General features: G+C 38.6%; 1 protein-coding gene across 1 annotated transcript in view; it reads right to left on the reverse strand.

The window, feature by feature from the left end:
* Nucleotides 1–2,979: 2,979 nt before the first annotated feature.
* LOC134385700 (nitric oxide synthase 1-like) overlaps nt 2,980–21,247 on the reverse strand; it is a 112,981-nt gene continuing 94,713 nt past the window's right edge. Inside the window, exons 2-4 of the mRNA XM_063107433.1 lie at nt 6,867–7,029; nt 5,933–6,024; nt 2,980–3,169 (exon numbers count right to left, since the gene is read on the reverse strand). Of these exons, the coding sequence (XP_062963503.1) occupies nt 2,980–3,169; nt 5,933–6,024; nt 6,867–7,029 (445 nt within the window). The remainder of the gene's footprint in view (nt 3,170–5,932; nt 6,025–6,866; nt 7,030–21,247) is intronic.

Below are 21,247 nucleotides of genomic sequence, written 5' to 3' on the forward strand. Positions count from 1 at the left end.
TGTCATTGGGAGCAAGGTGATGTATTCCTGGAAGCCTGGAGATTCTCAGATACTATTGCTCTTCCTTTTCATTCCCTCTCTAACCATTTAGTTCACATCCTCATCACCATACCAACTATTGCTATAGCATGGCAGGTCTGCTCACTTTGGTTTAACCTGTACAGTTAATTCTGTATATCAAGAATAGAAAAGTCAACCTAAAATGCTAACACACCATGTTATTCCTCTGCTTGGAAAGTATCAAGAACTCTTCTTTGCTACAGAGATAAATTCATCCCCCTAAGCATGAAATTCAAAGCTTTTCATGCTTTATGCTTTTCTCCCACAACATCCTTAAGTGAACTTCTTAATCCAATCAGAGATGTTTTCTTCACTGATGCATGTTTCCTCCCATGAATCTGTCTAAATCTGAGACTTAAAGTCACCCATTTCATGTTAAGGTTTCTCTCTTATTCAAACAAAAAAATGTATCTCTTTCTGAAATAACACAACAAAAGAATGTAGGTTAGCACTCACTTCTCTGTATTTATTTTCTGAAATTGACAGTAAGCTTTTTCTTTGAAATCATATTGAATTTTTGAAATATTTTAAATTACCTGTAAGAATCAACATGTACTATGTGCTAGGGTTGATGCTAAACCCTTGCTGTACATGTGCATACATTGTTTTGAATATATTTTTATATATAGTCAGTTAATTATTAAATATATTCAAAACAATGTGTAAGTAGATTCAATTTCTATGTTTATTTTATACACAGAAACCCTGAGGATCAAAGAAGTTAAGTAACTTTCCCAAGGTTACACATGTAAATGGAAGTGTTGGAACTTAAAATCAGGCAATTTGGCTTCAGAGTCTGTACTTATAACCACTCTATGAGTAGCATACACTCCATGAGTAACAGTATGTAAATATTTTCCCTTGTCTTCTGCTTGAAGTTACATAGTAGTATACTCATAGTGGTATCAATTTAAAAACCAAAAACAATAAAATTAAGTTCCCCTTTGACTTTTTGATTTTCAAAGTGCCGTTACCCACCATACCCACTGTAACCAATTTGGTGTGTATTTTTTTGGACCTTTTTCTATGTGTTTCTATGTTGAGACTATGTCCCCATAGAAAGCACATACTATTGTTTGAGTATGTTTTAACATATGTAACATATATGCAATATCTATACAGTATGAACAATCGCACTTTATTAAATATCATTGTACATCATACTACTCTGTAGGGTAGATATAGAGCAAGTGAATTTTTCCTTCTAAAGTTCTTTTATTTAGTCACACTCCTGGTAGCAGCATATGATACTATTTATTTCACTTCACCCTTACTAATAATTAATATTGTCAAACTTTTTAAAATTTGGTGGGGAAAAATAACTTGTAACTCATTGCTTGTATTTCTCAAGCCCTAGTAAAGTTGCACCTGTTTTCATATGTAATTGAGCATATTCATATTTCATCTGTAAATTGCTCATTCATATTCCTTACTTCCATTAGACTGCTCATTTTGTTCTTATTGATTTTAGGACTTTTATATACATCAGCATACTAACTCTGTCTTTTATATATGCTGTAAATATTTTCCCCTGTCTTGTGCTTGAATTTTAACTTTGTTTACTATGTCTTCTTTTAGTTATTTATAGTGTGCTTTGTTTTACAAGTTTTTTATATTTATGTGTTGGTATTTCCTGCACCTTGCAATCATTCTACATCTAGTACCTGGAGTGATCATTTAAAAATAGAAATCAGATGATGTCACTTGACTTTTTGAAACAAGGGGTGTCTCCCTATTGCAAACATCTTACTATGACTGCCCTACATTTTCTACCCCGGGCAATCTCACACTGTGCTGCTCTTTTCAACCCCTCTAGTCACAGAAATAATGTGCTTGTTGATCTTTGAATAATGTTTTATTTTTAAAATCAGGTGCTTTACACTTGCTCTTCTCTCTGCATGGAATATTCTCCTTCTCATCTCTTCTTGGCTGATGTTATGTGTTGAATAGTCCTCTCCCCACCCCACTGACTCCCCGCAAAATGATGATAAAGTCCTAATCCCCAGTTCGTCAGAGTGTGAACTTGTTGGAAGCAGGATCTTTACAGAGGTAATCAACATAAAATGAGGCCATTAGGGCAGGCCCTAATACCACTTGTATCCTTATGAAAAGGGGAAATTTGGACACAGAGACAGATATCCACTACGTAACTATGAATGATACACAGAGAGAAGACTGGCACATGACTGGCATGATACTTCTATACATGAGAGACTGTCAAGGATGGCCACCAAATACTGGAAGCTGGAAGAAAGAAGGAAGGATTCTCTAGAACAGTCAAAGGGAGCATAGCCCTGCTGACACCTGGATTTTAGACTTCTAAATTTCAGAACTGTGAGAATAAACTTCTGTTGTTTTAAGCCACCTAGTTCTTGGTACTTTGTTACTGCAGTCTTAGGAAAGCTATACAGCTAGCTTCTCATCCTTAGTATCTCCACTGAGATGTCCTTTTCTCTCTCCTTTCCTCTCCCCCACAAGAAGTTGTCTTATCCTCTGTAATGGGTTGAATTATGCCCCCCCCAAACTCAGTGAAGCTTGAATTGTGTCCACCAAGTTTTATGTATTAGAAACTGGGCCCCCACTGTAACTGTTAAGAGGGTGGAAAATCCTATTATGGGAATTGAAAGGTGGAGCCTTGAAGAGGTGATTAGATGGTAGGACCACACCATCTAATCCACTCTCTTAGTAGCCTTGGATAACTCACTTGGCCTCAGTGAGAATCAGTCTACCCATTTGTGAAATGGGACCACAGTTCCCATCAGGAGGGTTGGATTAGGTAATGGCCTGAAAAGGACCAATTCACCAGCTGTCAATTCACCAGAAGGCCTGGAAACAGCCAAACAGAACAGCAGGTCTAGAGAAGAGTAAACCACCCTGCTGGCTACTCTCCTTCTGATATAACATTACATGGAGAAAAGTCTATGGATAGTTTGGGGGCATGGAAGTCCAGGTGGGGGCGGGAGTGGGGGGCATACACGCTCGCACCTCTGTGAACTCCACATTGGCAGGGTCCCCCAGAGTGGAGCCATCATAGCAGATGAGCTGGAAGATCCAGACTTGGAAGTTGTGCTTGCCATGTGTCCTGTGTGGAAATATGGTGATAGCAGACCTGTGGTGGAGAGAGAGGGGATGCCTGGAATCTCTGTGGGACTTGCACTTTGGGGACATACTGGAAAAGGTGCTGCCTAGGCCAACAACTGCATGAGGCTCAGGGCAGATTATATCTGTAACATGATCCCCAGGGCCGATGGAATAGCTGTTGGAAGGGAGGGAACTTGCCCTGTTCCTCCACCTAAACCACTGCTGTGAGGAAGGGTGGAGGGTGGGAGGTCCCATGCCAGCTTGCTGAAGGAAGGAGAATGCTTCCCTAGCTGGCGACTTTTAAACAATACTGACTTGAGCCAGTCTCCCAGGGAGTTCTGCATTGCCTGATTCCCTTTAAGAATGCATTGCCAATTCCCTGTTCCAGTCTTTCTCTTACCCTCATCTTGATTCTCACCCAATGTGCCCACCCCTGTTCCATATCAAAGTTTATAGACTTATGATGAAAAAAAAAATCAACTTGCATTTGTACTCCCATTTATTTATTTAAAAGAAAACTTTTAAATAAGAAAGTTTATTTTTTAATAATAGTAGGTCACCAGCCTTGCCTGCCTAAAGAGGTGATCATGAAGACTGTATTCTGTTATTAAGTTGCTGAAAGACATTGCTGAGGGCAACACAGTCTTTCTGTGACAAGGGAGATCAGCAAGTGTTAGAGGTGTTAATGATGTCTTAGTACCAAAATGAGCCTTTCTCCTTGGCATTGTCAGGATTGGGAAAAGAAAAAAAAAATGGAAAAAAGAATAACTTTCATGACATGGTTCAATGTTATCTCATGCCAAGAGCTGCTGCTACCTGAATTCACTGGTCCCACTAGGGACCAAATCCCAGGCTATGGGAAGCACTATCCTGGTTTCCTTGTCAGCAGAGGGATAACATCTCAGGTCCAAACCGTTGTTCATATATCCTCTCCCATGCACTTTCCTGTCCAGAACTTTGCCACTGCTGGTACCTTGCCTGGAATCCCTCTCTCTTGTCCCACATATACTCAAATTCAAGGTCTGAATCAAATTCACTTTCTCCACACAGCGTCTCCTGTCTTGCCTAGTTCACAGGGCCTTTTCCTTTCTGAGCACATTTCTTAGGTCTTACTCTCTGCAAAAGACAATGCAGCATTTAATACTGTAGGGTAGTGCATTACTCCTGGGTGTGAGTCTAGAATCCAGGCCAAAGTTGAAAAATCACACAGTCAAAGATGTTCTTAAACATCTCTTAGCAAAGGCGCCACACTAGAGATGAACACAGAATGAGTCAAACATTTTTCTCTCCAGCATTAAGACATAGGGCTGTTTCTTTGATTGAGCACTAGATGAAGGGTGTTTGTGTAAAGAATATATTTAAAAAGCATGTTCAGAAACATCAGAATCACACAGAGCAAGCGGGGCATGCTGCTGACTCTATGTTCAGCAAGCGAGACTAACAGAGGAAACAGAACACCCTCATGCTGCCCATCTCCTGCTTCCCCTGAGTATGATCTCACCGAAGAGCAGCTCAAAATGTCCTGCACTGTTAGAATTACATTTTTCTCTCCCTCCCTTCTTCTCTTTTGCTGCCTTTCCCCTCTTATGTATACATTGTTTCTATATATGGTATACATTCTCTTTTGGCTCTCTCCTTGTTTCCAGACATGTGGCTTAAAACTTAAAAAAAAAAAAAATCAGCTGTATATTTTCTTTAATAGAAGATCTCATGAAGAACCCACAAAAGATGACTGAAAAACCTGGATGTGCACTGCCAGGCCTGGGGTTACCCCTTCCTATTGTCTGCTCATAGCACCATTTGAAAACCACCAGCATAGTCCATGAGCTCCTTGAAGGCCTCACCCTGACTGGTCCTTCTGTCAGTATACATGGGAGGGTTCTGTGATAATTCTCTGAGGGGTGAGGTCTCCTAGGAAAGAGATCTAAATACCAATTCCTTATGCAGGCTTAGATTATAGGTCTTTTTCCTATGATGGACGCAGTCCACTGGCAAACACTGTTTCCTTCTCAAGGAAGAGACACATCTAAGAAAACCCATGCTTAATGAAAATGAGCCACTTCTGGATGAACTCATTGTAGCCCAGGGGCTTGTGGGAATATCCCTGCAGTAGCCTAATGTGGCTCCAGGATAGGGCTGGTTCTCAGAAGCTGGGAACACACAACAGGGCAGCAATGGGTGAGCAGGATTTTTGAGTGCAGCTGGCTATCTGCAGGTCTCCAGCTGTGTCCTTCCAGCTGCTTCTCTCCCACCTGAGACTTGTTGGCGTGGAAGCCACCAGCCCACATTGATGCCTTCTGCCTTGGCCTGCTCCCTGTGGTTTCGTACTTTGTATTGGTGCAAGAGGAGTCAAGGCGTGGCTTGGCTCGGTGGTACCTGAAGGGGCAGTTCCTGTAGCAGCAAGAACAGAAATTGCTTTTTAAACCAAAGGAGATTCTGGGGAAGCTCCAGGCAACAGAGCAGGACTAGGCAAAAGCAGGTCACTAGTGGCAATGAGATTTTCCTATTTCTGGGAATCTAAAATATTTCTTCCTGCCCTCTCCATGGGTGATATCAAACTATGGGTTGAATGTGATGTTTGCTACTGGTTCTTTTTTGCAAACTGCCTAGGAGTCTGTTTCCCCCAAAAGAGAAGTAGAAAGAGGATGTAAAGACACCTCTCCCAGCTTGGCTCATCTCCCCATGATGGGGAGCATTTCCCCAGCAGGTGAGCCAATGGCAGAGCCATGGCTCAGTAGTATGGGGACATTAGACTTCCACCTGAATCCCCATGACCAGCTGGCCAGCTCACCTGAGGTTCCCTTTGTTGGTGGCATACTTGACATGGTTGCAGATGTAGATGAACATCCCATGAGCCGTGGTATAGTCTTGAGCATCAAACACCTAGAAAAGGTACATTATTGGGATGTTGAACGATTGTTTGTTGAGTGAATGTTTGATTGCCTCCTGTTTTGCTCTCCCGCTTCCCCAGTGTAGTCTTCCCATTTGAGGAGAACCCAGAGCCCACTCCAGCTGCTGCATTGCAGGAATGAGCACCTCACTACTGACTCCCAGGCTGGGTTTTATACATTCTTTTTCTATCCTAATAACCAAGATCAATCAGATCATAAAAAACCAAAACCAAAAACAAACAAACAAAATAGAACAAACAAACAAACAAAAAAACCCTAATAGTGAGCATAGAGTGAATGTAAGTGCGGGAAAGGGATGGTGAAAAGGATGGACTTTTAACGGGCTGGTTGCATTTCCTGTTAGGTTATGAAGGATCAGGAATTAAAAAACAAAGCAAACAAAAATCAAACCAAAACCTCCTGACCTTGATAACTAATCTGCTTCCAACTTTAAACTATTCCCTAGAATAAAATCATACCAGGGAACACAGAAACTAATACTTTCAGGGAGTAGGCAGATAACATAAATAAGCAAAGAAAGTAGGTATAAGACAAAAGGGAGTGGTGGGGTCTGTGGTAAACTGGAGAGTAAAAGTCCTATGAAGAAATATTCAAATTTATTTTTTATAAAACTCTGTATTGGCTAAATAAGACATAAATAGTCCAGATTTGGCCATAATCTGAGAATTTGGGGTCCCATGTTCACCATCTCATAAGTCACCATGGCCATCACATGCCCTTGGTAGGAGCTGACCCTTGTTAAAGCTTCATCCACTCTTCTTCCCTCCTCCCCTCACCAATGGGCTCTTCAAGTACCTGAGCCTCACCACCTACCTGCAGCTTGGACCACTGGACCCTGCTGATGCAGTGGGAGGCATTCTGCCAGGCATGCTTGGCTCCGTAGATGAGCTCCATGTCCTTGAGCTGGTAGGTGCTGGTGGTGTCAATCTCTTTGTTGACCTCTTCCAGCCTATCCATGTGGGCTTTGGAGCTAAATCTGAGTGAGGAGGGAAAGGACACAGGAGCGTCGACTTCTCTTCTGAATTAGAGGCTGGTGGAAGGGGTGAGCTATTACAGGAGGCCAGAAGCCACCGAAAGTCCTGAGCTGATTTCTGGATGCAAGAGTTTCAGCATAAAGCAGAGACTGCAAACCCAAATGCTCACAGAGGCCCAGCAGTATACCCATGACCAAACTGGCCAAGTGGGGACTGCGGCAAACAGGTGAGCCCAGGCTTTGTCCAAAGAGAGCAGCCATAAATGCTCCAGCCACTTGTCACCTGATAGGAATTGGGACACAGAGCTGCCAGATCTTCCAAGAGAAACTGGAAATCCGATTTTTAAAGAAAACTCTTTCAATTTTTAAATGTTGGCAATTATATCAATTTCAGAAATTAAAATGAATTATTATGGAAAATTTTATGCTTATGAAAAGGTATACATAATAATATAATGAACACCCATGCCCCAAGTCCAAGAAATATTATAGTCCCTTGTCATAGTCCACTGTCTCCCCGGAAGTTACTTTTATCTTGAATACGGCATTTACCATTCTCATATCTGTTTATGCTTTTGCCACATGTGTATCTATCCTCAAACCATGTACAATATTTTTCTGTGTATTTAAAAAAATTTATATAAGTGTTGCCATACTGGTTGTATCTGTCTACAACTTGTCCATCCTTTCTTTTGCTCAAAGTCATTTGTGACCTTCATCCACAGGAACATGCAGAGCTCTAACCCCTTCATTTTTTACAGTTGTATAGTATTCCATTCCTGGAATACACCGCAACTTATTTATCCATTCTCCTGTTGATGGAGCCGAGATGGTTTCCTGTTGGTTTTTTAACTGTAATTTTTTTCCTACTATAAACAATATTTCAGTGCACATTCTTAGGCATGCCTTCTTGTGAACAGGTGTGAGTTTCTCCAGGGTACATCCCTACAGAATGGATTAAATTTTTAATATTAATTTAGTAAATGGATTAAAAGGGTGGTCATTGGCGTAGTTTGGAGGGCTTTAAAAGGAGAGTGAATGAAGAGGTTAGTCTTTCTTTCTGCTCTCTGCTTTTACCATCTCACAATGTGAGACCCCTGGGGCACTGTCACCACCACCAGATGTGTTCCCTGGACTTTGGACTTCCCAGCCTCAGAAATTGTGAGCAATAAATTTCATTTTCTTATAAAGTACCCAGTTCCATGAATTTTGTTATAAGCAACAAAAATGGGCTAATACATCCTTTAAGAAGCTACCAGCCTCCAATCATTCTGTATCACAGAACTATTTCCTTTATAGCATGTGTCAGTAATGATTAGTTCAGGAAAACAGAATTCATGTAGTGTATTTTAAAACAGAAGGGATTTAATTTAGGGAATTATGTACCAATATTGGCAGGGAAGAGAAATAAAAATCAGAGAGTGCCATTGTTCATTTGGGAAGTCAAGAACCTCAGAAAATCAACACCAATGATCACAGCTACCTCCAGTGTATTTGCTGAAAAACCCATTACAAAATCCCACATCCGCTGAAATGCATCATGTCTGCTTGCCAGTGTTGGAAAAACAATATTGTAGCTTCAGCTTCCCTTCCTCATTTCAAATCTTCCACTCATGTGCTTTGTCCACAGAATCTACTCTAGAACTTGCTGGTCTTTCTGCCCTTCTGTTAAGGGGAAAACACAGAAAGGAAAAACTGAGTTGCCAATAGACAACAAGGCTATTAAAACTTTGAGTACTAAATATCTGTACACTACCACCCACCACTATCTAACTTCCAAACAATAATGTTCATAGTATGCTGCAACCTGACGTGTGGAAACTGTTCTTGATACTAAGATGCACAAAGAGTAGGCAAAGATTTTACCTATTACTTTATTCATCATTTGATGACCTTTATTTCTCCTCTGATTCAGTCATATTATCACAATCTGCCATAGATATCCTATGTACCGATGGCTGAATTATAAATTTAAGTTCCATAAGTACACCTTATGTATAATAATAGGCAAAGGGTAAAGCATTAAAAAATAATTAAGATACACAAATATATGCATAGTGTAGAGGCCAAGGGAAAACATTCCCTTTAACCCCTGAAGGTTCTCTGAAAAATCTACTAATAAGCAGAAATTAATATGAAGAAAAGGCATAACAAACTTTGTTATATTAATGTGCTGGGAAGGGAAATGCATGTGGGAATCACAGCACAGGAATTTCCCAATTTCCCAGTGGGATACAGATGTTTATATCCCTCTTCATAGCGAGAGGGGAGATGGGGGTGTAGAAGTAATGGTTCCCAGTGGGGGTTCTCAATGGGTTTGGGGAACATACAGTGGACTAGAACGAAGTCTGCTGGCTCACAGAGCAGATAATGATTGGTAAATGATTTTCTTCAGAATGGAACTAAAATAAAGACAATGGCTTATTCAGGTGTGTTGACAGACTCTAGTTTTCCTTCCTCTGATATGAGTTAAGTTAATGAAGATTCAAGGAATGGACTAGAGGTCATTGTTTTCTTCTTTGGTGGTCCAGACTTTGGCAGTTAAGGGAACAGCTTCATTCTGTGCTTGAAGAGTGACAGAGAATTGAGAGATTTAAAGTGGGTAGGGGGTGGCCAGAGAGACCTTGAGGCTGCTCTTTATCTCAGCATGTCAAAGCACCATATTTTGGGATAAAGGCTTTCTGCAGCACAACAATTGCAAAGCAGTGAAAACAAAGCATAGCCATTAAAATCCTCATTTTTGTAGTTGAGAAGGAAGTCATTGCTGATATTCATATCTTTCAATTCTTCTGCTACCCATTCTATGTTCTCTTTGCCTTCAATTGTTTGGGATTTATTACTGAAACTTCTGATTGCGAATCATCTGAGCCATTAATGACCATGCAAGTAAAGAATTGCCTTCTTCCATGACTTTTTAACACTGGACCTGGAAGTCCAAAGATAAGTTCACATAAAAATATTGTGGGAGATTAGCATGAAGAATGAAAGGCTTTGAATTTGATGCTTAGGGATTTGAACTTTATCTCTGTAGCAAAGAAGAATGCTTGATGCTTTCTGAGTAGGGGAATAATATGGTGTGTTAGCTACTTTAGGTTGATTTTTTCATTCTTGGTATACAGGATTGGCTGCCGAAAAAAAAAAGCAAGGATATCAGTCATCGTTATAACAATAGTCTATAATATGGTAATGAGGAAACAAACAAGAAAGAGAAGAAAGGGAAAGAATTAACGGAACCTGAGATTTGATCGGATATGAAGCGTAAGGAGTGGGAAGAGACTAACATTATATTAAGCGTTTGAGTGGTTGTGTGGTGAATGGAAATCAGCCATGAAATCAAAAGACAAGCTTATATTGATGCTATAAGTACTTCAGTGAGAAGGGCCCAGAGGTATAGACAACTAGCACAATTATCTTATAATTGAGAATTACAGATTAAGAGAACTTTCTATTGCTGATGACTAAAGTGGAGGATTTTTTTTCAGGACAAGGGAAAAAAATTACTAAAGAGAAAAAATATTTATGAAAGCTTTTTTCTTCTTAATGTAGCTTTTGATAATTTGGCAAAAAGATTTATAGAAAAGAATCAAAGAAATAGTTGAAAGTAGAAAGAATATTAGATTGTCTAATTAGAGGAAGTTTCTTTGGTCAATATTTATGATGTAATATAGTTGCTGCTGTCATGTCAGGGATATTAATGGTGTGCAAATATTCAAAACTTGTAATTTAAGGCAGAAATTAGAAGTTGTATATGGTTGAATTCTTATTGGCTGAAGCGGTATATCAGGGTTTAGTCACAGAGTCAGAACCACTGTGAGTGATACGGAATAAAGAATTTATTGAATCATTAATATTTCCAGAGTAAAGCATCTCAGAGTAAAGAATCTCTGGAAGGTTATTGTCTCTGTTCTTGGAGGTGGCCTGAGATGACTTGTAGGTCAGCAGGACTGAGAGTGAAGTGGGGAGAAAGCAGGCAGACTGGAATTGATGTGGACAAGCTAGAGTCCATATATGACCCTCACTGTTTCCAACCCTGGTGACCTATATGTAAATCTTTGAGATTTACATATATTTCAAAGGAGCAGATAAGGAATTTATAATTCTAAGTTTTCTACAATAAGTGCTCTAAGAAGAGAGGTCAGGGGCCTGTAGTCAAGAAGAAGTTTGTCAAAAGTTCAGTCAAGCTGCGGGGAAAGTTAAGGCCATTCTGGTCACTTTCATTCATGACAAAGACCCTCTATAAGTTAGGTATACAGGGAAAATATCTCAACATAATTAAAGCCATATATGCCAAACCCACTGCCAATATCATCCTGAATGAGGAAAAGCTGAAAGCTTTTCCTTTAAGAACAGGAAGAAAAGGAAAGAGAAGAAAGAATCAGAGAAGAAAAGGAAAGAAAGGGCATCCAGATTGGAAAAGATGAAGTCAAATTGTCCCTGTTTGCAGATGACATGATCCTATATATCGAACAGCCTAAAACCTCTACAAAAAAACTGTTGGAATTGATAAATGATTTCAGCACAGTAGCAGGATACAAAATCAACACACAAAAATCAGTAGCATTTCTTTTCTCCAATAGTGAACATGCAGAACGAGAAATCAAGAAAGCCTGCCCATTTACAATAGCCATCAAAAAATAAAATACTTAGGAATTGAGTTAACCAAGGAGGTAAAAAATCTCTATAATGAGAACTACAAACCACTGCTGAGAGAAATTAGAGAGGATACAAGAAGATGGAAAGATATCCCATGCTCTTGGATTGGAAGAATCAACATAGTGAAAATGTCCATACTACCCAAAGTGATATACAAATGCAATGCAATCCCCATCAAAATTCCAAAGACATTTTTCTCAGAAATGGAAAAAACTATCCAGACATTTATATGGAACAATAAAAGACCACGCATAGCCAAAGCAATGCTGAGCAAAAAAAAATAAAGCTGGAGGCATAACACTACCTGACTTTAAGCTATACTACAAAGCTATAATAACCAAAACAGTATGGTACTGGCATAAAAACAGACACACTGACCAATGGAATAGAATAGAGAATCCAGAAATCAACCCACACACCTACAGCTATCTGATCTTTGACAAAGGCACCAAGCTTATACACTGGGGAAGAGACTGCCTCTTCAGCAAATGGTGCTGGGATAACTGGATATCCATATGCAGGAGAATGAAACTAGATCCATACCTCTCACCATATACTAAAATCAACTCAAAATGGATTAAGGATTTAAATATACACCCTGAAACAATAAAACTCCTTAAAGAAAACATAGGAGAAACACTTCAGGAAATAGGACTGGACACAGACTTCATGAATACGACCCCAAAAGCACGGGCAACCAAAGGAAAAATAAACAAATGGGATTATATCAAACTAAAAAGCTTCTGCACAGCAAAAGAAACAATTAACAGAGTTAAAAGACAACCAACAGAGTGGGAGAAAATGTTTGCAAAATACACATCTGACAAAGGATTAATATCCAGAATATATAAGGAACTCAAACAACTTTACAAGAAGAAAACAAGCAACCCAATTAAAAAATGGGCAAAAGAGCTAAGTAGGCATTTCTCTAAGGAAGATATACAAATGGCCAACAGACATATGAAAAAATGCTCAACATCACTCAGCATCCGGGAAATGCAAATCAAAACCACATTGAGATACCATCTAACCCCAGTTAGGATGGCTAAAATCCAAAAGACTCTGAACGATAAATGCTGGCGAGGTTGCGGAGAAAAAGGAACTCTCATACATTGTTGGTGGGACTGCAAAATGGTGCAGCCTCTATGGAAAATGGTATGGAGGTTCCTCAAACAATTGCAGATAGATCTACCATACGACCTAGCTATCCCACTGTTGGGAATATACCCAGAGGAATGGAAATCATCAAGTCGAAGGTATACCTGTTCCCCAATGTTCATCGCAGCACTCTTTACAATAGCCAAGAGTTGGAACCAGCCCAAATGTCCATCATCAGATGAGTGGATACGGAAAATGTGGTACATCTACACAATGGAATACTACTCAGCTATAAAAACGAATGAAATACTGCCATTTGCAACAACATGGATGGACCTTGAGAGAATTATATTAAGTGAAACAAGTCAGGCACAGAAAGAGAAATACCACATGTTCTCACTTATTGGAGGGAGCTAAAAATTAATATATAAATTCACACACACACACACACACACGCGCACGCACACACACAGACACACACACACACACAAACCAGGGGGGGTGGGAAGAAGATATAACAACCACAACTACTTGAAGTTGATACAACAAGCAAACAGAAAGGACATTGTTGGGGGGGAGGGGGGGAGGGAGAAGGGAGGGAGGTTTTGGTGATGGGGAGCAATAATCAGCCACAATGTATATCGACAAAATAAAACTTAAAAAAAAAAAAAAAAAAAAAAGAAATATATGTAAATCTTTTCCCAGCCTCTTCCTAGTTTTACCACTCAGAAAATGTCTTCCTAAGGACCAGAGAAACTCCTCTTTGAAATGTAAGCATTGAAGGAGATAGCATCCCTGTCTGCCAATCTCTGTGGGAAGGTAGAAGCCTAATTTCTACGGGCACCAATTAGCAAACATAGGTGAGCTAACCACAGAAAAACATTTGCAAACTCAAGAATAACTGAATGTGCCGGACACATCTCTTTGATCATTGATCAACCTCCATATCACAGCCTCCAGTTCTCTTCCACTAGCTCATCCCAGTGCTTAAAAACTCTCCCATGTTCTGTTTCAGTGGAGCTGAGTTTAGTCTCTCTCCCCTATTGTAATAGTCTTGAACAGTGTCTTGCCTGCCTGTTTAAATTTGTCTGGTGAAATTTTTACTTGGACAAAAGAGTTATTGCAAGGAAGAAGGGAAGAGACTATTGCAATAGAAAGAAAGCTGTGACCACAGGATCTCCAAGTATTGCAAGGTTAGGAAAAAAGTGTTTTCTTTTATAGAGAGGAATAAACAAAGCTAGAAAGAAAGGGGTGTGAGGAAGAGGAATGAAGGTGTGGCAGACAGTAGATCAGAGAATGATTTACCCTGAGGCTGGCCGATTCACAGGTGGGACTGTCAAGAGGCAGTTGTATGCTGGCCAACGTTTAGGGACCTGGGGGAGGAGGGAAGCTTAACTGAAGTTTGGCTAGGAAGCACATTGGTCCTATTGACCAGTGGAGACAAGCAGTTCAGCAAATCACTAATGAAACAAAGAATGGGAACTTCAAGGGTCTGTGTCTGGCCTTGTCGTAGAAAGACAAGTGAATTCTTAAGTCTTATCTAGGTCATACGGGAAGGGTAGTTCTTCGTATTAAGTATTTTCTGGAACACAAAGGGGTGTGGGTAGTTCCTGGAGCACAGAGCTTAGGTAAAATTCAGCATTGTCAGGAGCTGCAGGCCTGGCCGCAGCCCCACACCCACAAGGTAAACCAGCAGGTTAGCGACAAGGTGTGGGAGCTGTGATGATTCCCGGCCTTCTACACTGAATTTCAGAGGATAATGGCTGTGGCATCCTTTCCACCTTCCAGGTCTCCAGCAAATTTCCCTTGTGGCCAACCCTGACTCAGAGCCATACAGTGAAGGAAATTCTGAAAAATATAGTTTCAGCTTGGCTAAGTTGGTACAGTATAAAATCAATCCAGTATCAACCTAAATAACAGACACAAGGAGAGATTCTCTAAAAGAAAATGATGATTTTGGGGGAATAGGGCATTGCAATGGGAATAAACCTGCCATAATAAACTATATTTGTATTCAAGGAGGTAAAGGAAGACAAAAGTTTCTAAAGGAAAAATGATGAGGATTTCATCATTGTTTTGAGATAATTATCCTTGACTGCAAAAATCAATAACAAAGGTGGTGTCAGCCCGAGGTTGGACAGGCGGTTGCTGGGCAGATGTCCTCTCAGAAGTATATTTTTTGTGTTAGGTTGTGGGTATTGAAGAATCCTTTGTGATGGTTCTTGTTATCAGGCATTTGTGCATGAGAACCCTCTCTTTATGGCCTTCCCCAGATCTATATGTAAGGGTTTTTGTTTGTTTTTGTTTTTAACACAGGTGACTCCATTTTGATTCTGATAACTTTTACACCGGTGAATAAAATGAAAATAAAATATTAAAGCAGTGTGATTTTGAATAAGTTGAGCCATGAAAATAAATATATCATAGTAAGGAGGTGCCGACTATATGGAGATGGAAATGGTCACAGTGGCTAAGGTTTTATGTAAATAAGAAGTGTCATTTATTTCAGAAACATCTCTGGCCTAGCCAGTGCAATCTCCTTGATGTGCCTGTAGTACTTACTATACCCAGTCCCATTAATACTAATTGCATTCTATTTTAATCATTTATTGGTGTGAGGGTCTTCCAAACTAGGTTTGGACTTCCAAGTTTAGTTTATACTTCTTTTGGTTTCTAGCACATAAGACTGTGCCTGACCCATAGAAGGATCTCATTATAAGTTTGCTGTAAAAATGGTTGAATGAGGTAGTGACATTTTTTGAAAGATGAACTTTGAATTCAGGACTCTAACAAAAATATTATGACCAAAAAAAAAAAAAAAAAGAAAAAAAAAAAGAGAGAGAAACAAGTTATACAAAAAAATGAAAATTATCTTACTTTTTGGTGTGACTCAGCATTCAGACCAAAAGACAACTTGTACTGGCACTTTGAGTATATCAGTGAGAAGATACCAGAGGTATAGTCAACTGGCACAATATTTTGTAACCAAGGGTTACAGATTATCAGAACTCTTAAAGGCTGGTGGCTGAAGTAGAGGGTATCTTTCCAGAGAAAAGTTCTTTTCAGCATGTGTTCTTCTTGTGTCTTTTATTCTGTTTGATAAATAATACTCTACATGGTGAAAGGTGGTTCATATACATACACATCTCTCTTTCAGGGAGGCGCAAAAAAGTCCCTAATACGTGTACGCACATCAAATTAGAATCATTGCACTTTTCTCATCCTGAGCCTGACATTGCCTCTACCTCATTCAAAACGCTCCGAAAGGCTCCCATCCTGGGACGATGGAACCCAGACAGACTTCATTCTCCCTCACACCTTGTCCTAAAATATCTTATTCTACTTCATTCTGAGTTTTTACCTTAACCTGTCTGTTTTTTATTTTCATCTCTGTCACCCAGGATTCTTCTGGTCATAAATCCCTAAATCTTTCTTAGAAGCTTCCTGGTTTCTTAACACTTCTTGTAAGAGAATTGGCCATCCCTCACTCTTAAATGCATCAGCTGATAGTAACTAGAAAGATTAAGAAGGCTCCAGTTGTACTTGTATGTAGAAGATGTTTTCATCCCAGGTCCCTACCATTACCCTGCCCCAATTCTTTTCCCTTTTGACCTACCATTGAGCCCATTCCTATAACTGTATACCCTTAATCCAGTGTCTCTATGACATTGTAATATTTCTGCATAATAAATTACACTTACTATTATAATATTTCTGCATAATAAATTACACTTACTATAAATTTATTTAACAAACAGCAGTAGTGGTCATTACACTATAGGTATTTTTATAAGTGATCTTCAAGGATGAATCATGTAAAGATCACACAAAAAGTGTTTGAAGAAGGTGCTATTTTTATCATTTTACGTTTGAGAAAACTGGAGCCCAAAGAGTTGAGATTATTTATCCAAATTACAGCTAATAAGTGAAAAGGACAGTAGTCAAAGCCGAGAAATCTGGCTCCAGAGACTAAACTCTTGACTTTTATGCTATGCTTTCCTCCATGATAGCAGAATGAACTAGAGGAAATAGAAAAAAAAAAAAAAAAATCAGCTGTAGGAAATGACAAAAACTGAAAGATGGATTAAGAAATAGACTTGCAAAGCTGAACGATGACACAGAATGACAGCAATCAGAGAAAGAAAAGAGGAAGACAGGAATAGAGAACAATTGACAGAAATACATATATTCAAAGAGACAGAAGCAGAGAAAAAAGTGGTCAAAAAATATAGCAGCATAGAGGCCAAAATATTCACTTTTAAAGAAAATAGTGTTAAATATCTTGCTATTTGTGAGGCATAGAGTTATTACTATTATTTTTTTCTGAATTGCAAGTCATTAGGAGTTAAAGTTAAAACATTGCAACACAGATAAAGGGGTTTGCATTTAGACAACGATGATCTATAAGTAAGTATGGTGAGAAATAATTTAAAAGAAAATGTGGAGAAAGCATGTTAAAATGAGTAGCTTAGCAACAGTAGAAGGCCAGTGACACATTTAGGAAATAATTGGCAATAGTGGCTGTTTGTAGGGAGACCTTAGAATTTAAAATTATAAAGAAAGATTTTTTTGTTTTGTTTTAAACTATTTGGTGGCATGTATGCTAACAAGACTTAGAAAGAGATACGTTTTTGAACTGAGTGAGCAGCAGTCTCTAAATTGCCTGCACAAGAGTCATTCTGATGACACCCTCAGTGTGCTAATTTTATACCAGAAAAATGTATAGAATTCTTTCAGATCATGGCTGTTAGAAACTTGAGAAGCAGTAGACCTTTAAAAAGCCTAACAGCCACATACCTACTGAGAAAATGTTCTGCTTTTCTCTTTGCATTTATAAACTACTATGTTGGAGGACAGTCTCCATGTATAAAATCATTTTTTTCCTGAGCTTCCTTCCTGAAGTGGGGACTTCACAGTAATGTATTAATGTCACCAAGCTGGCAGCCTGTGCTTGTCAGATATGATTTTTGTTCCGCAGATGTCACAGAAAGAATGGCTAGAGATTACTGCCCATTTCCCAAGTATCTCTGAGAAACTGTCGAACACCTCCATAACGCAAGACTTTGTCTTACAGTTACTTAAATTCATATTTTTATTCATTTGAACATAGGACCAATGATTTTCTTTACAATGTTATTGAAGTATAATTGAAGTACAGTGAACCATGCACGGTGGGTCCTTTTTATTTGTGAATCCTGCATTTGTGAATTCACCTATTTGCTAACATCATAGCACTTTTGTAGTCATTTGAAGACACGTGCACAGTGGCAAAAAATTTGAGAAATTTACTCACTCTGGTTTTAGCTCTGATATTGTAGACAAGCATCTGTCAGTCATCCATTCAGCACTACATTGCCCACACTTTTGTGTTTAAAAATTGGTCTTTCAAGCCTTGTGGCTGAAGTGCTATCTAGTGTTCCTAAGTACAAGAAGACTGATGGAGAAAATATGAAGTTTAGATAAGCTTCCTTCAGGCATGAGTGCTGGTGCTTTTCACTGGGAGTTCCACGCTGATGAATCAACAATATGGTATATTCAGAAAAGAAAGAGGAAATTTGCCAATTTGAGCTGTAAAAGCTACGAGGGGGTTTCAAAAAATTCATGGAAAGATTCTTATTATCTTTTAATTCCTTTATTCCATGAACTTTTTGAAATACCTCCTATGAAAAAGTGGGTACACGTATAAATTAATAAGATGACAACTGATTTTTAAAATAAGCTCAGTGGATAGCATTGTTGTGAGGCTGAGAGACCAAGAAATTTATGGTTTGTTACCCAAATTAAGGAAAATGTTAAGACCCTCTCGGCTAGTGCTGGCTGGCTTGCATGTTTCAACGGGCAATATCACATGAAAAATGCTGAACTTGCGGGTAAGGCAGGTTCTCTAGATCAGGAGGCTGCAAAAAATTTTAAAAATACCTGGTAAGTGTTACATGGAAAAAAGGTTATGCGGAAGAGCAGTATTTTAATGATGATGAGATCTCGCTTATTTTACAAGGTCACTAGCAAGCTAACCTATATAACTGAAGTGGTATTTCAGTTGAAGAAAGTGTCGTGACCAGAGGATCGCAGGAGCCTAACTTTGTATTTCCTAGAAGCAATAATTGCGGTTTCTTTAATTCAGTGTTTGTCATGACTTTATAAAACATAACTACCTTTATTAAAGAGAATCAGAAAGTATAGAAATTATTATCTCTATATATTCTTAAATATACACACATACATGTGAAAGGTATTCAAAAAGTTCACGGAAGGATTTATATTATCTTTTAATTCTGTTCTTCCATAAACTTTCTGAAGTACCCTCATCTACGTGTATATACGAGAAATAATCACCACAATAAGATAATGGCATTTTCATTATAACTGAAAGTTTTCTTGTGTCCCTTTCCAGTCCATCCCTCCTTCCACCTCCATCCCTGGGCATTTTTTGAACTGCTTTCTGAATCTATAAGTTCGTTTGCATGTTCTAGAATTTTAGGTAAATGGAATGTACACTTTTTCTTTTTTTAGTCTAGCTTCTTTTATTCAGCATAATGACTTTGAGATTTTTCCACGTTGTGTGCATGAATAGTTCATTCCTTCTCATTGCTGAATGGTGTTCCATAGGGTGAATATACCCATGAATATACCCGTTCATGGATATTTATGTTGATTTCAGCTTTTTGCTGTTACAACTAAAACTGCCATGAACATTTGCGTACAAGTGTTGTGTGGACATATGTGTTTCCATCTCTTGGTTAAATAGATAGGAGTAGACTGGCTGGGACAGGTTGTAGGTGTGGGTTTAAATTTTTAAGAAACTTCCATACTGTCTCTAAAGTGATTGTACTAGTTTACATTCCTCCCAGTGCTGTGTGAGAGTCTCAGTTTTTCTGCGTGGTTGTTAACACTTGTGATGGTCAGTCATTAATTGTAGCCATTGGGATCCGATTGTAGTTTCAATATCCATTTCCATGACAACTAACAATGTTGGACATCTTTTTGTATTTTCTGCTCATACATACTCTTTTTTAAAGTGACCATTCAAACTCAACTATTTTTTTTAATTGGGTTTTCTTTTGTGTTACTAAAGCTTAAGAGTTATTTAGATAGTCATTATAATCTCTTTGCCTGATATATGCGCTATGAATATTTTTTCCAAGTATGGAACTTGCTTTTTTGTTTTTAAATTTTTTAAGATTTACTTTTTTAAATTTTATTTTACTATTTAATTTTTTTATTTTAATTTATCAATATACAATATAGTTGATTTTTGTGTCCCTTTACCAATTCCTCTTTCCCACTTCCCTCTCTCCTCTGCCCCATCAACATCATATCTGTTCACTTGTCTTAACAAGTTCAAGGAATTGTTGTATCAAGTAATTATGATGGTTATGTCTTCTTCCCACCCACACCAGTTTATTTATTTGTATATTTATTTATTTATTTATTTTTAGCTCCCCAAATTAAGTGAGAACATGTGGTATTTCTCTTTCTGTGCCTGGCTTATTTCACATAATATAATTTTCTGTAAGTCCATTCATGTTGCTGCAAATGGTAGTATTTCATTCTTTTTTATAGCAGAGTAGTATTCCATTGTGTGGATGTACCACAGTTTCCTTATCCATTCATCTGATGATGTACATTTCGGTTGGTTCCAACTCTTGGCTATTCTAAATGCTGCAATAAACATGGGGGTACCATTCGACATGATGATTTCTATTCCTCTGGGTATATACCTAGCAGTGGAATAGCTGGGTCGTATGGTAGATCTATCTATAAATGTTTGAGGAATCTGCATACCATTTTCCATAAAGGCCGCACCATTTTGTGGTCCCACCAGCAGTGTAGGAAGGTTCCTTTTTCTCCTCATCCTCACCAGCATTTGTCATTCTCAGTTTTTTGGATATTAGCCATCCTAACTGGGGTGAGATGGTATTCAGTGTGGTTTTGATTTGTATTTCCAGAATGCTGAGTGATGTTGAGCATTTTTTCATGTGTCTGTTGGCCATTCATATATTTTCCGTTGAGAAATACGTATTCAGTTCCTTTGCCATTTTTTAATTGGGTTATTTGGATTTTTGCTGTAAAGTTGTTTGAGTTCCTTGTATATTCTGGATATTAATCCTTTGTCAGATGTATATTTTGCAAATATTTTCTCCCACTCTGTTGGTTGTCTTTTCATTCTGTTAATTGTTTCTTTTGCTGTGCAGAGGCTTTTTAGTTTGATGTAATCCCCCCTTTTTTATTTTTCCTTTGGTAACCTGTGCTTTTGGGGTCATATTCATGAAGGATGTACCCACTCATACTTCCTGGAGTATTTCCCCTATGTTTTCTTTGAGGAGTTTTATTGTTTCAGGATGTATATTTAATTCTTTAATCCATTTTGAATTGATTTTGGTATATGGTGAGAGGTACAGGTCTAGTTGCATTATCCCACATATGAATATCTAGTTTTTGTAGCACCATTTGCTGAAGAGGCAGTCTC

This window comes from Cynocephalus volans, chromosome 9 (genome assembly GCF_027409185.1).
Source record: "Cynocephalus volans isolate mCynVol1 chromosome 9, mCynVol1.pri, whole genome shotgun sequence".
Taxonomy (NCBI): Eukaryota; Metazoa; Chordata; class Mammalia; order Dermoptera; family Cynocephalidae; genus Cynocephalus; species Cynocephalus volans.